This window comes from Nanorana parkeri, unplaced genomic scaffold (assembly GCF_000935625.1).
Source record: "Nanorana parkeri isolate BGI_ZX_2015 unplaced genomic scaffold, ASM93562v1 scaffold451, whole genome shotgun sequence".
Classification (NCBI taxonomy): Eukaryota; Metazoa; Chordata; class Amphibia; order Anura; family Dicroglossidae; genus Nanorana; species Nanorana parkeri.
Genome location: NW_017306719.1, coordinates 72,161 through 94,697, shown reverse-complemented (window position 1 = coordinate 94,697; position 22,537 = coordinate 72,161). Strand labels below are relative to the sequence as shown.

The window sequence follows — 22,537 nt, the reverse complement described above, 5'->3', positions numbered from 1 at the left end:
ATTTGTCCAGTGCTAATAGTGCAATACAGGTTTAAGCTATAGTTGAGGTTTGCCTTGTTGAAATAGAGAGAGATCCCGAACATTAAGCATGAAAATATTTTTACCAAGATGCGCAGTAATGATATTCAGTACTACGGACACTGTCTGAAAACATAATACAAGCATATACATTCCAAAAAAACAGAATTACTTTAAAACAGTCATCAAACAGCATTCTTTAAGAACTATGTTTGCGTCAGCGAAAAGGAATTCTGTTCATTAATCTATGTTGCTATTAGTCTCTGGAGTTTATAGATCATGATTTTATGTAGGTTATTTACCTTCAGGTCTTCCATGCTCTTTGACATTTCATGTAGAAGTCTGTAGTGATCATTTCCTCTAGTAAGGAGCTCTATGTAGCGAGCCTGTACTTCAGCAGACTAAAAGAAAAAAAAAAAGGTAATTAGATATTCTTTATGTTGTGTTTCACTAATAATCTAATTAGCACTTTTTAAGGCAGTCTCTCTACAAAATTAAATAACTACTGCTAAAAAACACAATTACTAAAATTTATAGCATTGTTTATGCAGGTGCTTGTCAATGGTTAAGGGAAATTCTATTAAAAAAATGTCTACACAAACACCTTTAGTGCAAGTTGGTGCAATCCTTCCCCCATATCCCACAATGCAATGCAAGTGTCTTAGCAATGTATTTAATAACAGTCACATTGCATTGTGGGATATGGAAAAAATTCCTGAAGTACATATTGGTGCAAATAAGAATATGTATACTGCACTTGTTCTAGTTTTAGGGGCTATACTGCACTTGTCCTAATTTTAGGGGCTATAGGTGAATGCAAAAGTAGGAATTCTCATAAAGCAGAAGTATGTATAGGAAACCTTGTGTTCTCTTCTTTAACCTTCTGTGGCTGGTTTCAACTGTAATATAACAAGTTGAAAGTTGATCAAAACTGCCGAATCGTTTAAGTGAAAAGCAGTATATTGCCTTTACACGAGTTGCTATTTTAATCTCTTGTTATGACTAGTTGAAATTGTATATCTCTTTTACTTGCAAGGTAAGAAACTTGGTTGATGGTACTATGAGTCAGTATTATAGGTATGCATTTTTAATAGTATCCATGGTACATGGATAGTTCAAATGCGGTATTAGGGGCACCCTATTGGCCAACATCTGGAAGATATTTCTATAACATAGGATCTGGGAGACAAAGGGATCTCTTCCAGGGGCAAGTTACCAGAAGAGATCTCCAAATGTTGGGTTATTTTGTAATCATTATTATAACCTAACCATTTGTGTGCACTTTTAACCAAAATGTTTACTAAGCAATAAATACTGTGAAACGTAACTGGAAATTCTAAATTGTAGTTGTTGATAAAAAATGTTAGGTTAATACAGGGAGTGTCAAATTAATATGGATTTGGGAGCCAGTCTGTCCACTTCAGGAGTCTGCAAGATATTTTTTGGGGTGGGCAGCTTCATTAATAATAACTAGAGAAAACCTTAAGGCTCTATTCACACATGAGCAGTTTTCCATGCGTATTTGGCCATAAGAAAACACGCGGAACTGCGCAAAACATAAAAACAATGCATTGCAATGTGCACTGTTTAGATTATTGTGTCAGCCGCGCAGTACGAAACTGCATCCCGCAAAATAGTCCAAGTGTAAATTTTTTGGGGGACGAATTACTCACATGTGCTAATGTTTGTGGTTTTGTGCCGCGTGGTTTTCCGTGCAAAAAACTGCATGGAAAACGCTATCGCTATGTGTGAATGGAGCCTAGGCATCGGCTGTAATTGTGAGAAGCAATTGGCTATCAGGTTTCAGTGATTTGTCCAGACCTAGGTTAACTCCAGTGGAGATTTCTTTAATTCTGTACATGGTCTCATGTTTTACATATTCACCTGTATGCTGTATCTGCCATTTTATTTTCTGTGGTTAACTAACCTGCGTCAGTAAGAGGGTGATTGACAGTTTTACACTAGCAGTCTAAGAGATCAACTAGTTCTCATTGGAACTTCTTTTCAGATCCAATCAAGTGTAAACTTATCTGAAACTGTTAATTTGATTGGTGGCTGCCGGGAAATATCGCCAGTTCTCAGTAACAAAAAAAGAAATTGTGCTTGTAGGCTAGATTCCCTTAAGTGAACAAAAACATTACTGCAGAGGAACGGCAAAGTTGGCTCTACCTCTAGATAGGCAAAGCCCGCTGTCAATCAGCCAGCAGGGTGGATCTTGACAGTATTGTCAGGATCTGTCCCAGCTGCGGTGCTCTCAGCATAAAGCGGGTAATAGCCCACTATATACTGAGTTTTGGGTCCCGTTAGTATATGTCCTCCCATGACTTTAAAGAGAACTATGGGAAAAAAAGGTTTACCCCATAGTTCTTTTTTAAGGACTAATGGAATGAACCACAACACACAGCGGAGAACCTGGCATCTGGCAGGCCGAGAAGAGTGTTGGATGCAGAAGATTCTTTGGCAGCAGTGGAGAGCAAAGATCTATGGGACAGGCAGCAGGACAGGTATATATTGTGTTCTTTTATAATTACTGCTTTAATTTTTTTTTTCTCATTTTTATTTCTGCCCAAGCTTTAAAACTAAATTTTTCATATTCTATGGTCATTTAAAGATACTGCTTTACCAGGCATAGAAAGCAATGTTTGAAATAGACAATATCAGCTGATGCACTTACTTCTTGCATAATGATTGTAGATGGAGATTGAACCATGGTCCTCTTTATCGGGATGTTAAGTAGTGTTTCTAGTCCAGAGCTGTAGGAGGCCAGTTGTAGCTCATAATCCTGAGATGAAAACAAAATTAAGCAAACACATTCAAAAGGGTATTTACTTTCATATTGTAATACATTCTGCCTCCCGAAGAATAGGTGGGAAAGCAAAGTGAAAGTCTAATTCAAGTAACATTCTCTTATATAAGCCCAACTCAGTACAGTCAATATGCTAGTTAGATTTAATATACAAGCTCAAATTAAATATATTCACGTGGGCAGTAGTGAACCAAAAAAAAAACAGATTCTTTGGGACAGAGTAATCACTGTACTATCTAACAAAGTAAAAAAAAGGACCTTAGTTTGATGCCCATATGTCTAACAACTGTGCAGTATGATTATATTGTTGAACATCGGTTCCTGTTTTCTGGGGTAAACATATAACAAATGTGCTACAAAATACATGTGCTTTGGACCGTATGTTACCTTGATGCCCGATGCACACTGATCTGCAGTCTTTACAACTTCTTCTAGATTATCTCTCTTGCCTTGTATTTCGATATTCAAATTCTGAAACATGAAAACAGTAATGTATTTGAGTAGATGTTTTCATTGAACAATCATATCACATTGAGCTCTTACTTTATATTAGAAAAAGGAAGTAAATGGAATATGGTACATTCAAGGAGTTGTGGATCACCCTGTGCTATGGTTGTATTGCTGCAGTACAAACCTTTTGCTCATTTATGTATCTTGCAACAGAGCTGCCATCTGTGAGCTTGCTAGACTCAAGGACATCTTGCTTATGCTTGGTATCGCCAATCCACCTGCTTAAGGACTGGTGCATATCTTTATAATTTCTTAGCTGTTTTCCTTGTTTTTCTAGTTCCCATGACCTGAAAGAAAACAAATCTATTTTAACCACATAGCAACAATATAAGCAAAAGGTTTTATTTTTACGTTGTTGGCATCAATTGTAGCTTGATTTCATTTTGTTTTCATGACAGACTATATTTTTCAATTTAGAGAAAGATCTACAGTAAAACAGCAGGAAAAACCAAAGACTATGATGGAGACATTAAGTACAGCCATTTCTTTGCTTGCATAGAAAAATGGTATTGTGTGTACTTTCCATGTGTGCTCAATAATTGGGTCTAGTAAAGAATATGTGTAGATACAGTTTTGTTGAAATGATTTTCCACAGAGGGCTCATTAACACAGAGGGCTCATTTAGCCTTTTGACTGCAGTTCACAATTCACTGTGTGGATTGATAAAAATAGGACATGTAAAACTTTTGTGCACAGGGTTCCGATGCTGCACTGCAGTGCATGGCAAAAGCATTGCAAATTATGTACATGCTGATGCATGTGCTGTGGCATGAATGACCACCTAATGCAACAAACATGAGGTTTAAAAAGGCAACAGCCCAAATAAATCAAATTTTACTATTCATCGGTCAGAACAATCTTTAGTTACTGCCAAGTAACTGTACTTTGCATATCACCCTTTGCTTGTTAAATAAATCACTATTATTGAGTACTTCCAAACGTAAATCTAAACCACAGTAAATTACCTGTCATCAATTTCTTTCTCTATTCTCTGCCAGCGCTCTGTCAGTTGATTGGCCTTGTTGGAGAATTTAGAGATGTCCACTTCACAATGAGGATAGGTCTGGCAAGCACGGTTATTGATTTGTAGAGCCGTATTCAAATCTGAATCCAACCCCTTTAGTTGTGACTTTTTCTGGTCAAGCTCAGCCTTCATTTTCTAAACATTAAATATGCATGTCAATGTCATATGTCAATTAAAAGTTCTCATAATTGAGATGAAAAAATAAATCATTAGAACAAGCAAAACAGTACACTAGAACAGTAGTTGCAGTTTATTTTATGCCAGTAAACATATGTGAAGCTGATTTTATGTTGTCTTTTTGCATTATGTGCTTGAGCAAAAACTGGTATTACCATTAACAGATGCAGTTTTAATACAGCTTTACACCATACCTCAAAATGAAGTTTTTGGTGATTCATCACCAAGTAAACACATACTTGGTCATTAATTTCAGGTTATACTTCTGAAATATCAAGCATCTACCATGACCATCATAACGGTAATCTAGATGACCAATTTGAGTTACGGTACTTTTACCATTTAAAAAAAAAATTCTAATCTGTTCTTACTTTCAAGGTATTTCTGTATGCTTCAAGTTTTGCTGGGTCGAGGGAAATCGTTTCTTCCTCAGTCAATCTGGCTTCATAAAGTTTGATGATATCTTCCAACTGAAGAATGCTCTGAAGCAAATTTGTCAGGGCCTGGAGTCTTGAAAGGCAAATAACATATCAAGTCATTGGAAAGCAATATATAATTTATTCTTAGAGTTTTAATAATATCACATGACTACTGTGATACCAATAAACTATTCAACAGTTTTGTTTGTTTTAAATTGGATCTAAAAACTCAAAAAGTGAATATTTGCTATGTTATAGAAAATATCTAAAAACGTTCATTTGTCTAAGCAGAACTCGCAGGAAAGAATGGTCTGTGAGCAGCATCGATGCCTGGCTATCTGGGTGTGATAATGAGGGCTGCTGCAAACCTCACTAATCACTCACAGATAAACCAGGGATCGATCCTGCTCACAGCCTCCTCCCTGCAAATACGTGAACAGGTGAGGGGGCTCGGGGAAGGGGTTGAGTGTATTATAATTTTGTGTGGGGGGTTAATAAGGGTGGGGGGATATTATTCTTTGTGTGTGGGGGGGTTAATAAGGGGTGAGTGTATTATTTTATGTGGGGCAGGGGTTAATAAGGGGGGGAACCTTGTTTCTTTGGACAGCCCAGTGCTTCTGATAGTTAAAGATATGGGTAACCAGTTAAGGAATGAAATGTCTTTTATTTTCTTTATTGTGAAGTTGCTAGTCTGTGGCTGTCATGGTGCTCTGCAGTACTCATAGAACTGCCGTTGCTTTTCTGCAGCTGTCAGCTTTTAACTTTCACAAGGGATGTAAATCTAATTTAGGGGTGGGCAATTAATTTTCTTGGGGTTCTACCTGGGAAACTGGGATGGCTGTTGAGGGCCGCACTGATTAACGGACGGCACCGTGCAATGCACCCACCATGTGTTACAACACGGCAGGTGTGTTTCCATTCATTTGAATGGCACCCCAAATGCACCTCATGCCTGCAATGTATTGACCAAGCCGCAACATTGGGTACCGTATCAGTGCTGACCTGTGGGAGGGGCCCAGCAGGCCCCACCTACTAAAGGCTGACTGCAATCAACTACAGGATGGGGCGTATACTAGACCAGTCTTTCTGCTAGGTATGCACCAATAGCGTTTTTTCTGTATCGCATGTGAGTACTGATATTTATTTTGGTACTCGCTGATGTTGAGTACCAACACTGGTACTTCTGGTAGCGTGTCATTACCCACCGCCCAGCTTCTTGAGTTCCCGGGAAGCTGGCTTCATGCGGTTTGGCCGCCTTGATGCTGATTGGCCAGGATGCCAGCACCCCTTATTTTTAATAAGGGGGGAGTGTATTTTATGTATTAAAGCTATGTTATGATTGCTGTTTTATATATTTTGGACTCTTTATTCTAAAGAAAAATGTAATTTCATAAGCTTTGAGGGGGCGGGGTTGGAGGCGGACCTGGGCAAGGTTTGGTGGGACAACTGGTGGAGAGTAAGGTTTTTGCCTGGCTAGTAGGTCTAGACTTGAAATTTTAAGCCTTGCACTATGCAACATTAAATAGCATCTGAATGGTAACATATACAATGTAGAAAAAGGACTTTCTATGACACCAGAGTGATGATGATACAGTTTGCCCTTTAAATGATTCTTGTAGAAAGGCTATTTGTCTGACTGTAGATTCATGCAAGCCCTAGGTTTGGAAATCCTTCTGTAACCCTCTTTTAGTCTCATAAGCATCAACACCACTTCTTCTCTGGCCCTTTGAAATCTCGTTTCATCAGGCCACATTGCACTTTAAAGAAATGTCATTGTGAATAGCAGAAAACCGGAATTGTGAACTGGAATTGCTAACTACATTCACCTGTTTTTCAAGATGGCCTAGAGGTTAACATGCTCTTTCATGAATTACCATAATTCTTAAATATATGTCAGTTTAAAATATTGTGTGTGTTTAGGTAACAGTGCCTTTATTAGTATGACAAAGAAAACAATGAAATCCCATATTATAAGCCATTAATGAAGAATTCACTGACAGTTCTGTAAGACTTTTCCTGCAACTCTATATATTTATTGGAGTGTATATGTATACAGGTGGTAAATGTTTGTACCAATATCTATCCATCATACCTGTCTGAGTGATCTTTTGAAAAGCCATTAATATTTTCCATTTTCTTTATGAGCACAGCCAGCTCAGACTGCATATATGAAGACTTATCGGAGTCCTTTAAATTCAAAATCATTTCTTTAATTCTGCTAATTTGAGTTGATAAGCCTTGTCCCTCTCCTCTCAGGGTCTGTTAAAAAGAATCAGAGATTACTTTCTGTTAAACAAAAGCAAAGAACGTTTACTATTCTTGGAACACATCACTTCCATGAACTTACTATATAAATTAAATAAACACACCTCCAATTATATTTGTATGGTATGTTCAGGCTGAACATGTAAATACACACATAGAACATGGACATGTGAACTGTAACTGCCAACATTTTTGTGATTCCATTTAATCACTTTTATGGTTTATATTTCATTGCCACACTGTAAAGCCAGATGGATTACATCACCTTCACTATTACAAATAATATAGTGGTATATAGCTGCATAGGCAATAAAGAACAGCAGGTGTGGTTTTCAAAACTGAGGAAACCAGTTTTCTATTAGAATTGTCATTTAGATACCCTAAACCAAATTATGAAAAAGTTCCACAAAGCCATAGCCAAAGCCAAAAACTGCAAACAACAATCAAGCTTTTACTTGAAAATGCTTCCAAAGACTTAAGTATGGCTTTTTTAATCATAGGATGAGATTCTCTGCAATGAAATGTCATAGCACAAGGTCCTTATCCTAGCAACTAGCCATATCTGAACCCCCATTATGGTCAGTTTTGAAAGAGCAGTCACATGTTTACTTTCATAAACCAATGTGTACAGGCAAAATTAAATGAGTTGTCCAATTTATTACACCAACCCTGTTTCCTGTAGGAGAAGACTAAATGCACGCCTCTCAGTTCCCACACCACTGAAGAGGAATTGCCCATTAAAGTGTTATCAAAAACCAACACATCTGACAGTCTTGATCTTTTTGTCTCCCACTGTGAGAGTGGTTGCACCCACTGACCCTCAGGTAATTACGGTTTCCTATAGCAGGAACCAGAAGATCATCACTCCCAGAAATGTCGATTTCTCAGCAGGCTCCCGCCTATCTGTCTGAAACTGGCAAGACATGAGGGCAGCCCTTTATGTGTCTGAAACTAGCTAGACCAATGAATTATTAACTTATTTCTAGGGATGAACCGATATATCGGCCGCCGAAACATATCGTCCGAAAACTGCACTTTTGGCATAATGCTGAAAGTGTCATTTTCTGGCCGATACAGCGGTGCATCCCTGCTTACTCTCCTCCCTGCTGGGCTCTGCTCTGTGTCATAGCGGGGAGGAGAGAAACTGTCCCCGGCCTGCGAGCGCTGCAGGAGCAGAGCGCTGTTCGCGGCCGGCGTCTCTCCTCCCACGCGGCTCAGCCTCCTGTCACAGATCGGCAGAGTGGTGTGTGGGCTGAGACAGCCAGTGCTGTCACAGGAGGCTGAGCTCCGCTCACTCAGCCTCCTGTGACAGCTGTCAGGAAGGAGAGCGAGTACAAACAAACAGTCAGTGATCGCTGAGTGTTTGTAAATAATTGAGGACAGAGTATGTTTACTATATCCTCAATTATGAATGAATGGGAAGTGATCTACATAACCTCCTGTTCATTCAAAATCGTGGTTATAGTAAACATACTCTGTTCTCATGTTATGAATGAACAGGAACACTCAGAGGATTCCTGTTCATTGATAACAGGGGCTGCAGGAAAAGAGATAGAGGACTTTGCGTCCACAATCTCTTTTTCTATTTTAAATGTGAAATATCAGGGGTCTGTGTAGACCCCTAATATTTCCCCGAAGTCCCTAAAAGTAAAAAATATTTAATAAAAAATGAATAAATAAAATAAATATTAAAAAAATTTAAAAGTTTGCAAAAAAAAATGAAAAAAGTTAAAATAAAAAACATTTTCGGTTTTGGCCTGACTTTGTATTTCTGTTTTGAAATTTTCATTTCGGTGCACCTCTACTTATTTCTATAAAGATCCTTTGAACCTATATGGCAACACCATCATTAAAACAGTTCCAAGCAAATGACTTTTGGAAATACAAAATAACAAAAAAATTAAAACAAAAAAACAACAACAATGTAAGGTTGGTATAGAGGTACCTCCAGACCATCTATTCTGCTGGACAACTCCCTGAGCGTATCCTGGTCAACGTTATAGATATTTCTCTGTAGTATTCGAGTCTCATAGATCTCCATTTGCTGGCGGATCCTTTGAAGTTCCAGTAACAACTGATTTTCCTGCTTCAGCCTCTCCTGGTCTATTCCAATACTACTACTGCTGCTGCTGCTGCTTTTCACATTTGAACTTTGGGTCTGGGTGACATATTCTACTCTTTCACCTTAGAATTAAAAAAAAACCAATATTTTAATATGAAAATACAAATTTGTTACAAATATTTGTGGGCTGCCCAACACGAGCATATAACTGTAAAAAGCTAAAGAAAAAAACAATTATGTAGATATTCAGCAGATTTCTGAACGTTGAAATGTATTTCCAATCTTTTAATTTTTTTTTTTGATTACTAAATTCACTAGTTACCCAGTTTAAAGACGTGCATGTTGTCAGTTTGAAATACATTGCCAAATTGCTGATAAAATAGGTACTGTATATTTCTTGAGAGCGGATATGCATACTGATATAACAAACAAATAAATAGAGACTGTCCACCACCCCTTTAAACATGCTTGGATACAGCTATGAACAGAAAGTGATAAGAGTAGATTCTTAAAGGGATCTAAATACACATAACTGGATGTGTGTCTATACATGATCAGCATATTAGTGCATATTGCGTTGCATTTACCCCCACAGTCATGCAGACTGTAATGCACAGCTGACACGCTTCAATACACAGCACATATCAGTTGTGTTCAGAATTGTGAATGCCTTAACAGATCTTGTTTACATTACAGGACCCATTTCAGGCTTTGCGCATATAATGACATGCGCCTACAGCTGTGAGGGACACTAAGCATTAATGTGCATCTGTAGAGATTCACACATGTACAAAAGTCCTTAAGCAGATTACAGTACATGTAAAGTACATATTATCCATAACTACATACTAGTGGAAGGTGGTGGTGGTTTTTTCGTTATAACTGTAGTAGTTTCTCGGGTCTGGTACGAAGGGAGCTGAACCACCAATTTCTGATAATGATTCTGTGCTTCGGAGAAATGACTTTGCATTTTCCTCTTCTCGTCATCGCCAAACATGTTTGAACCCTGGCTGTTCCTCATGAAGTCTTGGTAATGCAACTCCAGATCTGAAACCACTTTCTGGTAGTCTTCTTGGCGCATAGTCTTCAGCTGTAACATGAAATCATGCATTTAATTACCATGAAATGTAAAGCTCATCACCTAGGGGCTATTAAAATCCAAGCTCCCATCATATATATATGTGCATACACTAGAATCCAGTATATTAAAAAAAAAAAAAAAAAAAAGGACAAAAGGAAATACCTTAGCAAGTGTCATGGCTCTAATTTTCTCAATGTCAATCATACAGTAATGCCAGGACACCAAACTCTTCATGTTGATATAAAGCTGGCTCCAAAGAGCTAGAATTGCTTCATAGAACTGCTCAATTCTAGAAAAAAAATGGAGTTTAGAAAATACAGATATTAAATTGAATATGTAATAAATGGCGTCTGGTTTAGAAAATGTTACTTCCCTGTTTTATTGAGAATAGTACACATCGATTTGATCATGTTACATTTTAGCATGTGCTGAAAAGTACTTAGTAGGACTGTATTTTTACCTCCTGACTTCTAAGAGCCTCCTCCTACCCCACATGCATTGCCAAACGAGGAGGCAGAGAGGTTAAAAGAGAGTTTTTGAACTTTAGGCCAATACACCCATCACCAACCAAAGGACTAGGACAAACTGTCACCCTACTCTGCATGCACATCGGTTCTCAGTGTACGGAGCCAGAGTTGGGGAACTGTAAGCATGCATTCTACCACGAAAAGCCAGCTCCACATACTCAGAAAATGAAGAATGCTGCCCTGGTTGTGAGGAAGCAACATTACTATTTCTCTGACAGTTGGGGATACTTGTTCAATTGACAACTGTCTAAATTTCCTTCTGCGTTTGAGAGATTCCCTTCTACACAAACAGCATGAAAGAAACTCAGAAGGTTCTTAAAATAGAATTTTGGTTCCTTTAAAAAACATGTGCCATACCAATTATAAGTGCACCTGCAGTTTTCTCTTTGTCCCCATGCAAAGTCCCACAACTACGTATTGATACTGCCAGTGAAGTCCAACTATTGAAGCGTCCTGTAATAGTGTGGCAGCAATGCTGCACTGCTCCTAAATTCAGAGCAGAGTTACCACTCTCATGTGGTGCATGCACAACCATCTTATTGATGCCTGCCGATGGCATATCACACAGTTTACCTTTTTTTGTTGGAACTTTATTTAAAAGTCACAAGTGACATTTCATTAGGTCCAAGAGCACAATGTGGCACGTGGTGGTTGTACTGCAAAGGTACCCTGCTGCACTGATCACAAGTACTGCATGTTGTACTTTCTTCAGCGCACAAGACCACAACGCAGTCTGAACTGAGCCAATCTGAAACAAGGCAAATTGCCTTGGAAAGGAACGTCCAGCACAGCCCCAACGCATTTGGTGTAAATGCAGCCTAAACATACTTCTTTCTCAGGTTATTGCTGATCTAGTATTTTAGCCCCCCGACAGGGTTGCTTTACAGGAGTAACAGCGATAAACACAAACAAATTCACTGAAAACGTACTTGGAAGACAAATCCACAGCTTCAGGGTTTGGTGGTGGTACAATCAAACTGACAGAAGGAACTACCATATCCAACCCACCAGGACCTGTCACATTCCACTTGCTGCGTTGAGAGTTGTTCTTCAGAATGCATTCATCTCCCTTGTGTATTACTTTCTGTGTGGAAGTTGTAAGGTTCTGGTTATTTTTTTTGTTTAGGAATGCACTAACACCTACTATATAACGATGTATAAAATGCTATATAAAAATTCAACACAAAAAGATATTCTTTCTAAATAAAACTTAGCTTTATATATCATCATCATGAATTCTGCTGTAAAGGTTTGAAATGCCACAAGTGATTAACCTAATAAAATAAAGTCCTCTCCTTATACAGATTTATTATTTCAAGCAAATGAAGAAAAATGCTTAATACAGCACAAAGCAAACCTTCTTTTCATGGTAAATCCAAAAATCTAAAAATTTAAGTAAATGTGTAAGACATTTTTCTTTATTATGTTTTTGGTGTTCTGAAATTTTGCTAATTCAGTCTGGCCTTAAAAGAATGCCAAACTGATAAGACAGTCCAGTTTCAGCAATGTAATCTCAGCAACTCCTCTCCTTAGCAGTGGTTGCAAAAGTGTCTGAACTCTACCAGACAGCTCCTTAAAACAGCTTAAACTGACCATGCACTGAGCTAATTTAATCCAGTTCTAGATGATCCACATGAAATTCACTCCATGTATGATCCTATTGGCAACCTCCTGCCCAATATCCTTCGATCAGAAAATCAAAGGGGCCAGGTGGAAAATTCTTAGCTCAACAGTTGCGGTCACTCTTTGGGTATTCTACCAGGGCCACATCCACGGCTCTCAGGAAACAATAGCTACAGCAGGAGGTTCACCTTTAGTGTGGATTGAGGTATCTATTACACCATTTAGCCTGATGGCTGAATGACAAATATCTAACAGTGTATGGTCAGGTTTACACAAGGAAAGACAAGAAAGCATATAGTTATATTGGCTAGAAAAACATAAACATTATAGTGTGTGTGTGTATTATATATATATAGATCTATATATATAAACATTTTCTTTTTATTACTTTTTTTCTTTCACCACAGAACAAAGTCTAAGTGTAAGTATACAGGCATCTATGCCTTATCTACCCCACGTTATCTTCCTCTGTCTTGGCAGGGACATCTAGTCAGTATAAGTTAATTACAAAGGTTCATTCATAGAAATCATTTAGGCTCTGACTGATCTCTCTCCCAACAAGCTCCAAAACAGAAGCAAAGAGATAAGGGATCCTGAACAATAAATCCTGTGTTTGTTCGTAATCCCTCTATCCAGCCCATGCACTTTACCAGTGAGATTTAAATTATAAACTATGCAAGGTTTACACTTACCTGTACAAGTGAAGCAATAAGAGCAAAGTCAATTAACCCATATAATCCAATCAGAATGCAACAAAGATTCGGACAGGCTGCAATGGGCTTAGCTGTTTGATTCTTGGACTTTTATTTAATATGTCCCTTGATGTAAAACAAAATTTATTTTTTTCACCTATTTACCACCTTTAAATCACCCCTACGGATGAATCTATTTAGGCTAACCTCGAACCACACGGTGACGGCTACTTACGGACCCAATAGACTTCCTTTTACTTTCTGGGATTCAGTCACTACTCCTATCTGTACTACTATACGCTATCTTTGAGATATGTAAAATACAACTCTATTCGATTTATTTGCATCTGTTATAACCAACTTTATCACAGAGTATTTGCTTGATCTTCCTGTAACAGTGCTATTGCTTTCGATCACCTATGTAACTCAACAATCTTTGTTTACTGTGCCAGTGATATTTTTCTGTAAATTCTTGTTAAATAAAGATATTTTAAAAATGTGCCGTATACCTCCCCTCTTGTGGTTACAAATGCACCATATACATGGAAAGCAGACAAAACCACAAAAACAAAGATCAAATTATGCAAGCTTCATCAGGTTCACGTTAACCTGTGCCAAAAACAGTGCTTAGAATAGGTAAAAAGCTATATTACCTGGTCCTGCTTGTAGTCACAAAGTGCCTTTAAAACAATTGGCTTGTCTCTCTTGTAGTCTGGATTGCGTGGTTTTAGCTGTATTATTTTCTTTGATTTATTGATGAGGTTTTGAACTTGCCTTTTATACTCATTAATTTTATCCCGTTCTTTCTAAAGTATAAATAAAGAGGGGAAAAAAAAAAATCAAGATTTAAAGTCTGATTAAATCCCATCCAACGTGCAAGAATAGCAACACCAATTACACAACGGAGAGCTCAATGCTAGGCATGGTATATACTTCTTCCCCTACTACACAATTTCGGATATACTTTTTCATATTCCTTTGATTAACTGGCAACAGAGGGTCATACACAGGTTTTTACTATTTGTTCTTTCACCCGCAAGAGATAGAACATAATCCTAATCCCTTAATTTGGCTTTTCTTTCACTTTTACTGTAACTCCTGCTAATCAAAATATATTGTTAAAAAGCCAAAGAAATTGTTTAACATGTTATTTCTCATAGGGTTTTTCTTTTCCTGGTATATTCAGGGTAAGAAACAATCATAAAAATTAAGAAAAATACACTTTTCTTGGTTTGCAATTTATGGTAATCTTCAAATACCTCAAGATCTTTAATCATTTCCAAGACACGCTGCAATGGCATACTTTTGTCACATGGGTACTTCTTTCTGATTGTATCCTGAAGATTTGTCAAGTAGCTTTCTGTGCTCTGTGCCTCATCAAAAAACTGTATAGAAATAATTAATAATAGAAATAATTTAGGAGTAAGAACAGACATGTCATTTCATCTAGTAATATATCAACATAATTTAAAAACAAGCCACAGTGCTATTTGCCATGCAAACCAGACATTGCTCACACTACCACTTTCATTTTTTGGTTTCATGTTGTTGGCCAACCGTTCACTTCATCAGGTAGGCTGGGCTATCCTCTGGTAGTTGCCTTTTGTCAGTCTCTATATATTTTATAAGATTCCTGCCATCTGTAAATCTGGAAATATTTGAATTCCTAAAATAGAAATATATACCACAGAAGCAATATACATTTCATTCCTATTTTAGGAATATATACACCTTTTACCAGTGATGGCAAAAGACTGTACCTAGGTGGTCCATGATCCTACTGGTCATTGGATTATTTAGTTACACCTAAGCCTCACTGTTCTCCATATCTTTTCTTGAATTGTGCTTAGCTAAAGCGTAAAACAGAATCCTTTAGTTACTATTCAACATGGCTCTTAGATCTTCAGATAGTTACCATTATTTGGAGGTATTGGGAGACTTGTTTGCCCAAATTGAATTATGTTAATGTTCTCTTCCTATTAAAAGAGAAGACTAGTGCTGGCTAACATTACTTCCTAAGGAATGCATTACCTCAGACTCTGAGAGAGCTCAGGTCATCTGAGAAGCTGTTTAATTATGTCAAAATGTGACTACTCTGGAGTGTTTTATTAGTGAATATGCACAATATTATTAAATTGTAGGGATGCCTGCTCTTTACATCATAGATCACAGACTAAGCAGTCATAAGACACATTTTACAACCAGATGGCCTGCATCTAACTTGGCTTGAGCTTGCTTAACAGCTTCCTGTCACAGCACTAAAGTGCTTGGAGAAATATACTTTGTGGTGTCTGTAATAATAGTGGCACTGCATATTTCTGTAAAAATGATCTACCAGGTGGTACTGTTCTGTGTATCCATTCTTTTTCCGGATGCACACGCCTCCCTTAGCATCCCACGCCCCTGCACTCATACACGCCATTATAATTCTCTGGATCAACACATCTGCACTAATATTACCCTTTAACGTCAACCAGTACCTCGATACCAACCCAGGTGCAAGCTCCTGAGCTGGTATACTCACACATGAGGCTAATGCCAGCTGCCAACAGACCAATGTTTTCTTTTTAACATATCTGTTATGCACTTATTTATTTTGTATTTGGTGCTACAATGTGATTATAGTAAAGACACTATAATAAGACACCCATAACTGAATTCTGGCACTGATTTCAATGGTAGGGTTTTAGCCCCTTCTCTTCCCTTCATGAGGTGCTGTTCACCCCGCAAGGCTGTTGTAGTGAGGGAAAGAGAACACCACTCTAAGAATAAGTATAATCTACTGGCTTTATTTAACACAACCTTGGCATGATCAAGTTTATATTAAACCTGGAAATAAGTTTATACATCATGGCAGCTTTTTGTCTTATGTTTTGTTTAGTTCAAAGCAGAAAAAAGGCAAATCAACTAAACATAAGTCAGATTGGTAAAGTCAACTAAAAATACAAGAGTAGTGACATCATAATATTATAAAAACAGAACACATCTAATGAGGAAAATGACTCTGTAATGGAAAAGTGTAAAGCCTGTAAACAATAACTTACTTGGAAGTATGCCGAATTTTCTTTCAAATGGACATCTATACATTTGGTAATTTGAAGAATCCAGCTCCACTGGGTCTGCAATGTATCCATGTAAGCCTGGAATAGAAAAGCCTTTGTCAAAGACTGTTTTGCAGTAATCAGCATTGAGAAGAAAGGAGGGGACAAAGCAAACCAGACCTCCAGGGATGGACCACTGAAGGGAACCGGGTGGGAAGTGGGAATTTGTCATTCATCACTGGAGGAGCTTGTGTCCAACACAGCAAATCACAGACTGTAGTAAAATGGTGACACAAGCCTACAATTGCAGATATTTTAATTTATTCAAATGTGTTCATTCAAATAAATCATGCTTATGTATACAGCAATTTTATAAAATGTATCATGTATTATTTTTCTCTCTCTCGATTAAATTGGGATCCAGATCTTATTCTGTAAGGCGGGGGTTGGCAACTGGTCGATCGCAATCTACCTGTCCTTCACAGTCATCTGACGGGTCGATTGCGATCCCGTCATGTCAGCTACCAGCTTCTGACCCTGCACTTCACCTCTCAGACAGCACACCCTCCCTCTGGCTGCTCAATCCCACTGGGCAGCTCTTTCTGCACACAAAACCCCACCAGTGCCACCTCCTGCAGTACCTATAGCATCTGCTAGATGGTAGTGACTTAAGTACAGTGATCTAGTTCAGCTGGTGGGAATGTGGAAGCACAGCAAGGACACAGTAGGGAAAGTGAACTCTGTTCAAGGATTGTTTTCAGTCAGTGAGACAATCTGCAACTTACGTCTGGTAAGTGAATGAAGGAAGGGGGAACTTGTGCTGTGGAACTCTGCATTACTTACTCCTGACCCCTGAAACGCTGCATTACTTACTCCTGACCTCTGGAACTCTGCATTACTTACTCCTGACCCCTGGAACTCTGCATTACTTACTCCTGACCCCTTCACTCTCCCTGACTTACTCCTGCATTGCTCATGACCCCTGCACTCTGTGTCACTCCTGGTCTTTGCACTCTGCATTGCTTACTACTGGCTCAGGTACTCTGCATTACTTACTCCTAACCCCTGCATTATGCATTATATACTACTGACCTCTGAATTCTGCATTACTTACTCATGACCCTTGCACTCTGCATACTACTCATCTCTGAACTCAAACCAGCCAACCAGGTCAGACTTCAGCCCAGACAGCCAGGCAAGATTTCAAACCAGCCATCCAGGCCAGAACTTGGCCTCAATTTTTTTCCCCAAACCTTTCTAAATGTTTATTGGGGCCTTCCTAGTGTATCTCCTTAACTGTGCTGCACCCTGGTGATCTTTGACCTCTCCCATGTTCATGTAGATCTCCACCTCTTCAGGGTTGCTCAGGGTAGATAGCAATAGTAATAAGACAATCAAAGATTCATTATTCTTTTTATTAGAAACTGAGCATTGTCCCAGGAATAATATATAGATAGACGTACAAAGTGTAAAAACATTTAGAAATTACCTCAATCTTGTCAGCTGCTGGGTGCTGGTTGAGAATCAGCTGGTCACTGTCTAGTTTCACCTTATTCAGATCCTTTTCTTTTACTTCCAACTGGCTCATTAGTTTCTGGAAAGCGACAAGTAAAAATTAATTTCATATATGGCATGACTAAGATGACTTAGATACTTTTGCATTTTTGTTTGGAAGATTATTTTTTATTATTCTTTCTAACACTAAGACACAATTATGGTATCTATCATTATAACGTGACACACATTTATTTTTTTGAAAAAGGTTACCAATGGTTCCCATACATTGTTATATGCAGGTAACTTACAGAAAAGGCTTCCTGTTTTTTGGGGATGTCTTTATTCTTGTCACTCCAATCATAGACCAGCTCTTCTTCCTCTCGGTCATTGATCCACATGATCTCTTTAGATGTGGCCTGAATGATGTTCTGCAGCTGACGCAACTGATCCATTTTTTCAAAGGAAGCTTTCTATATGTATGAAATAAATGCATTACACTAGGGAAATAATGTCACCATCAGTGATAATGGTGGTCAGATCAAATGTAACATTAAATTTTTGAGCAAAAAAAACATTAAATCATAAACCATAACAAAGAACAGATTCAGAGCAATGCTATTACAGGTCTTACCAGCAATCCATCATACTCCTCTTCTAACTGGTAAATTGCCCCCTTTTCTCTCTGTTGCGGGAAAGGCAAAGTGGCAAAAATTAGTTTGTTGGTAGTTGAGCATAAACATCAACATTAAATATCATGGACTGCATGTTAAATAAACTGGATGTACATATTCTTAAATCAAAACTTAAATATATTATATATACTGTATATATACACACAAATACATACATACACACACAGCTGTATCACAGACTGTGCATGAGAATCATCACACTGTTGAGGCCTTTGTAGGCTACCTAAAAACCAGTGTATAACAGTATCCTTAGTCAATGCCACCACAGGCACAATGGACAAATATGCCATGAATGTGTAATTAAGTTCCCCACAGTTCTATGGCCTAAATGGGTTCTTGCCGAACACCTTGTTCTCTATTTTGTATGCTAGGTAGTAAGTTAAAGCCTAGCTTCATGATTATTACAACAGCCCAAGCCTTCTACCCCTACCATCCTTACACACCTCCCTACTCATTGTTTATTGCCCCAATACCTGAAAAACTTGCTCAAAGTAGCAGTCATGTGACCACTGCTTCTTTTTTCTCCCCTGCTTTAGCACAGGAAGTGGTATTATCACAGAGCGTTGATGAATTCAAAAGACTTTTACATCTAGGAATTTTCCGATCACAAATATGGGGTCAGGAAGGAATGCATACAAAAGGTTGAATTAGATGGACATATGTCCTTTTTTTCAACCTTATCAATTACACAACTATATATGCAACATCTATCTGGGTGGTCTTGAACCATGCCTCTAGATCCTTATGTATAGACATTCAATGCTGTCTAGAGAACTACATTTTCATTGCATTTAATGTTTCAAAATTGATGCAGTGGGCTGCAGAAGAGACGTTAGTGGTCATGTCCAGGGGCAAATGGGAAGTGTGATGATGCACTGTCTGTAGTCATTAGGAGCATGTATATAATGGCCACAGCCAAGAGGATGAATAATGCTGCTTGTCATCCAGCCATGAAGTGGGAAGGCAGAAGTGAATGATTGAGGAAGAATGGACCTGTGCAGCTTTGGGGGCAAGATAAGTATGATAATAGGGCACACATTTCAGAGGCTATTGGGGCATGAAATTAACAAAAAATGGATAGAGCTCTAGAAGTAAAGCACACACTAACATCATTAAATTATAAACCATAAACTTTAAAAAATAGAATAAAAAACATTTTATTGTAGCACTAGACACACATTTTGCTATCCTGCATAGTAAATTCAGCCATTATGATCATACAAAAAGATACAGCAGCAAACATTCATTTTTTATTGACTTTTGAGATATTTAATTTCAGCATTTTATAGGATATTCTCATATAATTTCTAATAAACCAAACATGCTGATTATAGTTTTACACTTTAGTTACTGCACATGTATAGAATATAAATGGGCGATTACCAGATCGGCTTTAATTTTGTCGAGTTCCCAGCGGTAGTCAGCGATTGCATTGTGGAACTTTCTGTGGTTAGTGATTTGCAGTTCCACAGAAGTGGCATCGAATCCCCAATCAACACTCTCCATTTGACGCTACAAATACAAACAGGAGTTCAAATGGATTTTATTCACAGTGTTTACAGACGATTGCCAATGCGCACTACAAACTTTTGTAATCATGTCACTATGTATCATGTATATGCATAGCCCCAAGTTTAACCCTGTGCTCCTCCATATCTCCAAATGTACCCCTGTGCTCCTGTGTATGTCCATGTGTACCCCATGCTCTTCTGTAGCTCCAAGGGTACCCCCTGTTCCTTCAGCATGTCTCTATGTGCTTGTGTACTCTAGGTGGAGATGTTGTTTCAATGGCAGTCACATGACCAGCCAAAAAGGGTGCTATTTTGACCGGCACAAACAAAACTGTTACAAAATGGAGGGATGGAGATTTTATATATATATATATATATATATATGTATATATATATATATATATATATATATATATATATATATACACACACACACACACAGACACACACACACACACACACACATACATACATAGATACACACAGAGTAAAATAAAATCCATATACCAATAATACAATATATTTATATATATATATATATATACATACATACATACATGCATGCATACATACATACACACACATACACACACAGTGTGTCAGTGGGAATCTGGTCTTAATGTAGATATGTAGATCATGACCTACAAGATTACCATGAGATGGTTGCTAATCTGTCTAAAATCTCTACAAAATACCCAACTAGTAAAGGCGAATTACAAAACCATGTACAGGTGGTACTTTGTGCCCGCAAGATTTGCTAAATTTACTCCCCAGGCCTTTCCAAGATGTTTCAGGGGGTGTTTGTCAGAAGGGAATGTGGTCCATATATGGTGGACATGCAAAAAAATTCAAGGATTTTGGATAAGGGTGTACTCACTGATCTACTTTCTTACACAGGTCAACCTATTGTAAGATAAAAGTGCCTACTTGTTTAACTATTTACTTTGTCATTTCTCGAGATTGCAGGGCAAGTCTCCCCAGAAATGCATCCTGAATCTGTCCTCGACTTAAGAATGTTCACTATTCATACAGAATTGTAAACATAGCAGATACGATTCACAAGGAAATCATCAATGCGAATTTCCCATCGAAAACCTTTTTATCATTATAAAATACACTCCGTACATTATATATGAATATGTCATACATCATATCTTGACTAAATTTAATAAAACCCATTGAAAAAGAAAAAAAAATATTTGGCTGGAGTTGGGTTTTACATCTTTTGAGGTTCTTAAATTACTAGAACACATAGGGGCAAAACATTTATTTAAAATAACTTAAAAAAGGTATTGATTATGTATAATTATATTTCATTTTTCCAGCAGTAAAATAGTAAAGAGCAGTGATAATAGATTATTCTAAGTGTAGAAACACTACTTCTGTGCATGGCATAATACAAGGGGCATACATGCTTTGCAGACAGCACCGGTAACCTGAACACATTAGTTCTGAGGATATAGCATACATGGAAGTAGCAAATACATGTTTAGTAAAAGGAAAGGGTTTTTTTCCCCCAGTATATTATAAAGACCTGTGAGTTTTGGAAAATAAATACTTTATTTATAAAGTGTGTAGTAAGTAATTCTAGAAGCACTGGAAATAAAAGGATGGGTGGGGATGTGATTAATGTATAATTCAGAGCAGTAATTGCTGCACTGAAGCAACATGCTGTAAAGCGGCACACCCATACCTGCAGGGATTGTGGTGTCTTTCCAACAAGGGAAACCATTCAGCACATACATAGTCACATAGGACTTAGAGATTTCATAATGAATGCAGACAAACTAGACTGAAGTCGTATGTTCTGGCTCACTGCCAAGTTTCTTAAAACTAGTGGTCATTATTGCAATACTACAACTCTGGAAATTTGCTATCCCAAAGTAGTAAGCAATTATACAACCTGAGTGTGAACTTGAACCGTGAACAGTAGACACAAACACTGATTGTCTGTATGAAAATACAACACCCTTAAAGTGGTTTACTGGTCCTCCATGATCTAAAGGGCACCTGTTCTATCTACAGTATTTTTAAAACGTATAGGCATAAAGGCTATTTCTAGTTGGTGATCGTTTTTGTACCTACCCTTTGCTGTCGGATTTGGTTCAATGTTTCAGTAGTTGTACGCTTTGTGTATTCATCCCATCCCGAGCCACTCTGAGAGGAAAATCCACCACCACCACCACCACCCTTCGACCCCTTGCGCATGCGTGGAGCCTGCATCGCTTTATCAATGGCACGCATTTGATCGTAAAGCTGAAGCAACCTAAAAAAACACATTATGTTACTGTGTGTTTGTGAAATGTTCACTCTAGATTTGGTGCAGAAACTTTAACTTTATTGTTACCTTCTATGATAGTTTTCACAAGGTTGTCCCATTAGGCGCATTTCCTTGATCAATCCCTCCACCATCTCCATTTGCTCTTGGGCACCCCCGAGACTATCATCCAGATCCCTATTACGAATCAATGTACCGCCATCTGAATATTGCATTTCCTGCAAAATAAAGGGGGGAAAAAATCATAACATCAAATATATTTACAACTAAACTCCTGGCAGATACATATTTTATAGATAGATATATTGTATAGA

At 37.9% G+C, this 22,537-nt stretch overlaps 1 protein-coding gene across 4 annotated transcripts in view; it reads right to left on the bottom strand.

Moving 5' to 3' along the window:
* DSP (desmoplakin) overlaps window positions 1–22,537 on the bottom strand; it is a 53,667-nt gene that overhangs the window by 8,025 nt on the left and 23,105 nt on the right. For 3 of the 4 annotated variants that reach the window (XM_018560346.1, XM_018560348.1, XM_018560349.1), the window contains exons 3-22: window positions 22,293–22,441; window positions 22,031–22,211; window positions 19,818–19,946; window positions 18,374–18,424; window positions 18,051–18,212; window positions 17,735–17,839; window positions 16,249–16,344; window positions 14,464–14,589; window positions 13,858–14,010; window positions 11,819–11,973; window positions 10,525–10,651; window positions 10,131–10,371; window positions 9,165–9,403; window positions 7,047–7,213; window positions 4,907–5,045; window positions 4,300–4,493; window positions 3,459–3,621; window positions 3,212–3,295; window positions 2,693–2,800; window positions 321–419 (exon numbers count right to left, since the gene is read on the bottom strand). In XM_018560346.1, the coding sequence (XP_018415848.1) occupies window positions 321–419; window positions 2,693–2,800; window positions 3,212–3,295; window positions 3,459–3,621; window positions 4,300–4,493; window positions 4,907–5,045; window positions 7,047–7,213; window positions 9,165–9,403; window positions 10,131–10,371; window positions 10,525–10,651; window positions 11,819–11,973; window positions 13,858–14,010; window positions 14,464–14,589; window positions 16,249–16,344; window positions 17,735–17,839; window positions 18,051–18,212; window positions 18,374–18,424; window positions 19,818–19,946; window positions 22,031–22,211; window positions 22,293–22,441 (2,868 nt within the window). The remainder of the gene's footprint in view (window positions 1–320; window positions 420–2,692; window positions 2,801–3,211; window positions 3,296–3,458; window positions 3,622–4,299; window positions 4,494–4,906; window positions 5,046–7,046; window positions 7,214–9,164; window positions 9,404–10,130; window positions 10,372–10,524; window positions 10,652–11,818; window positions 11,974–13,857; window positions 14,011–14,463; window positions 14,590–16,248; window positions 16,345–17,734; window positions 17,840–18,050; window positions 18,213–18,373; window positions 18,425–19,817; window positions 19,947–22,030; window positions 22,212–22,292; window positions 22,442–22,537) is intronic. The other variant, XM_018560347.1, reaches the window with a different exon arrangement.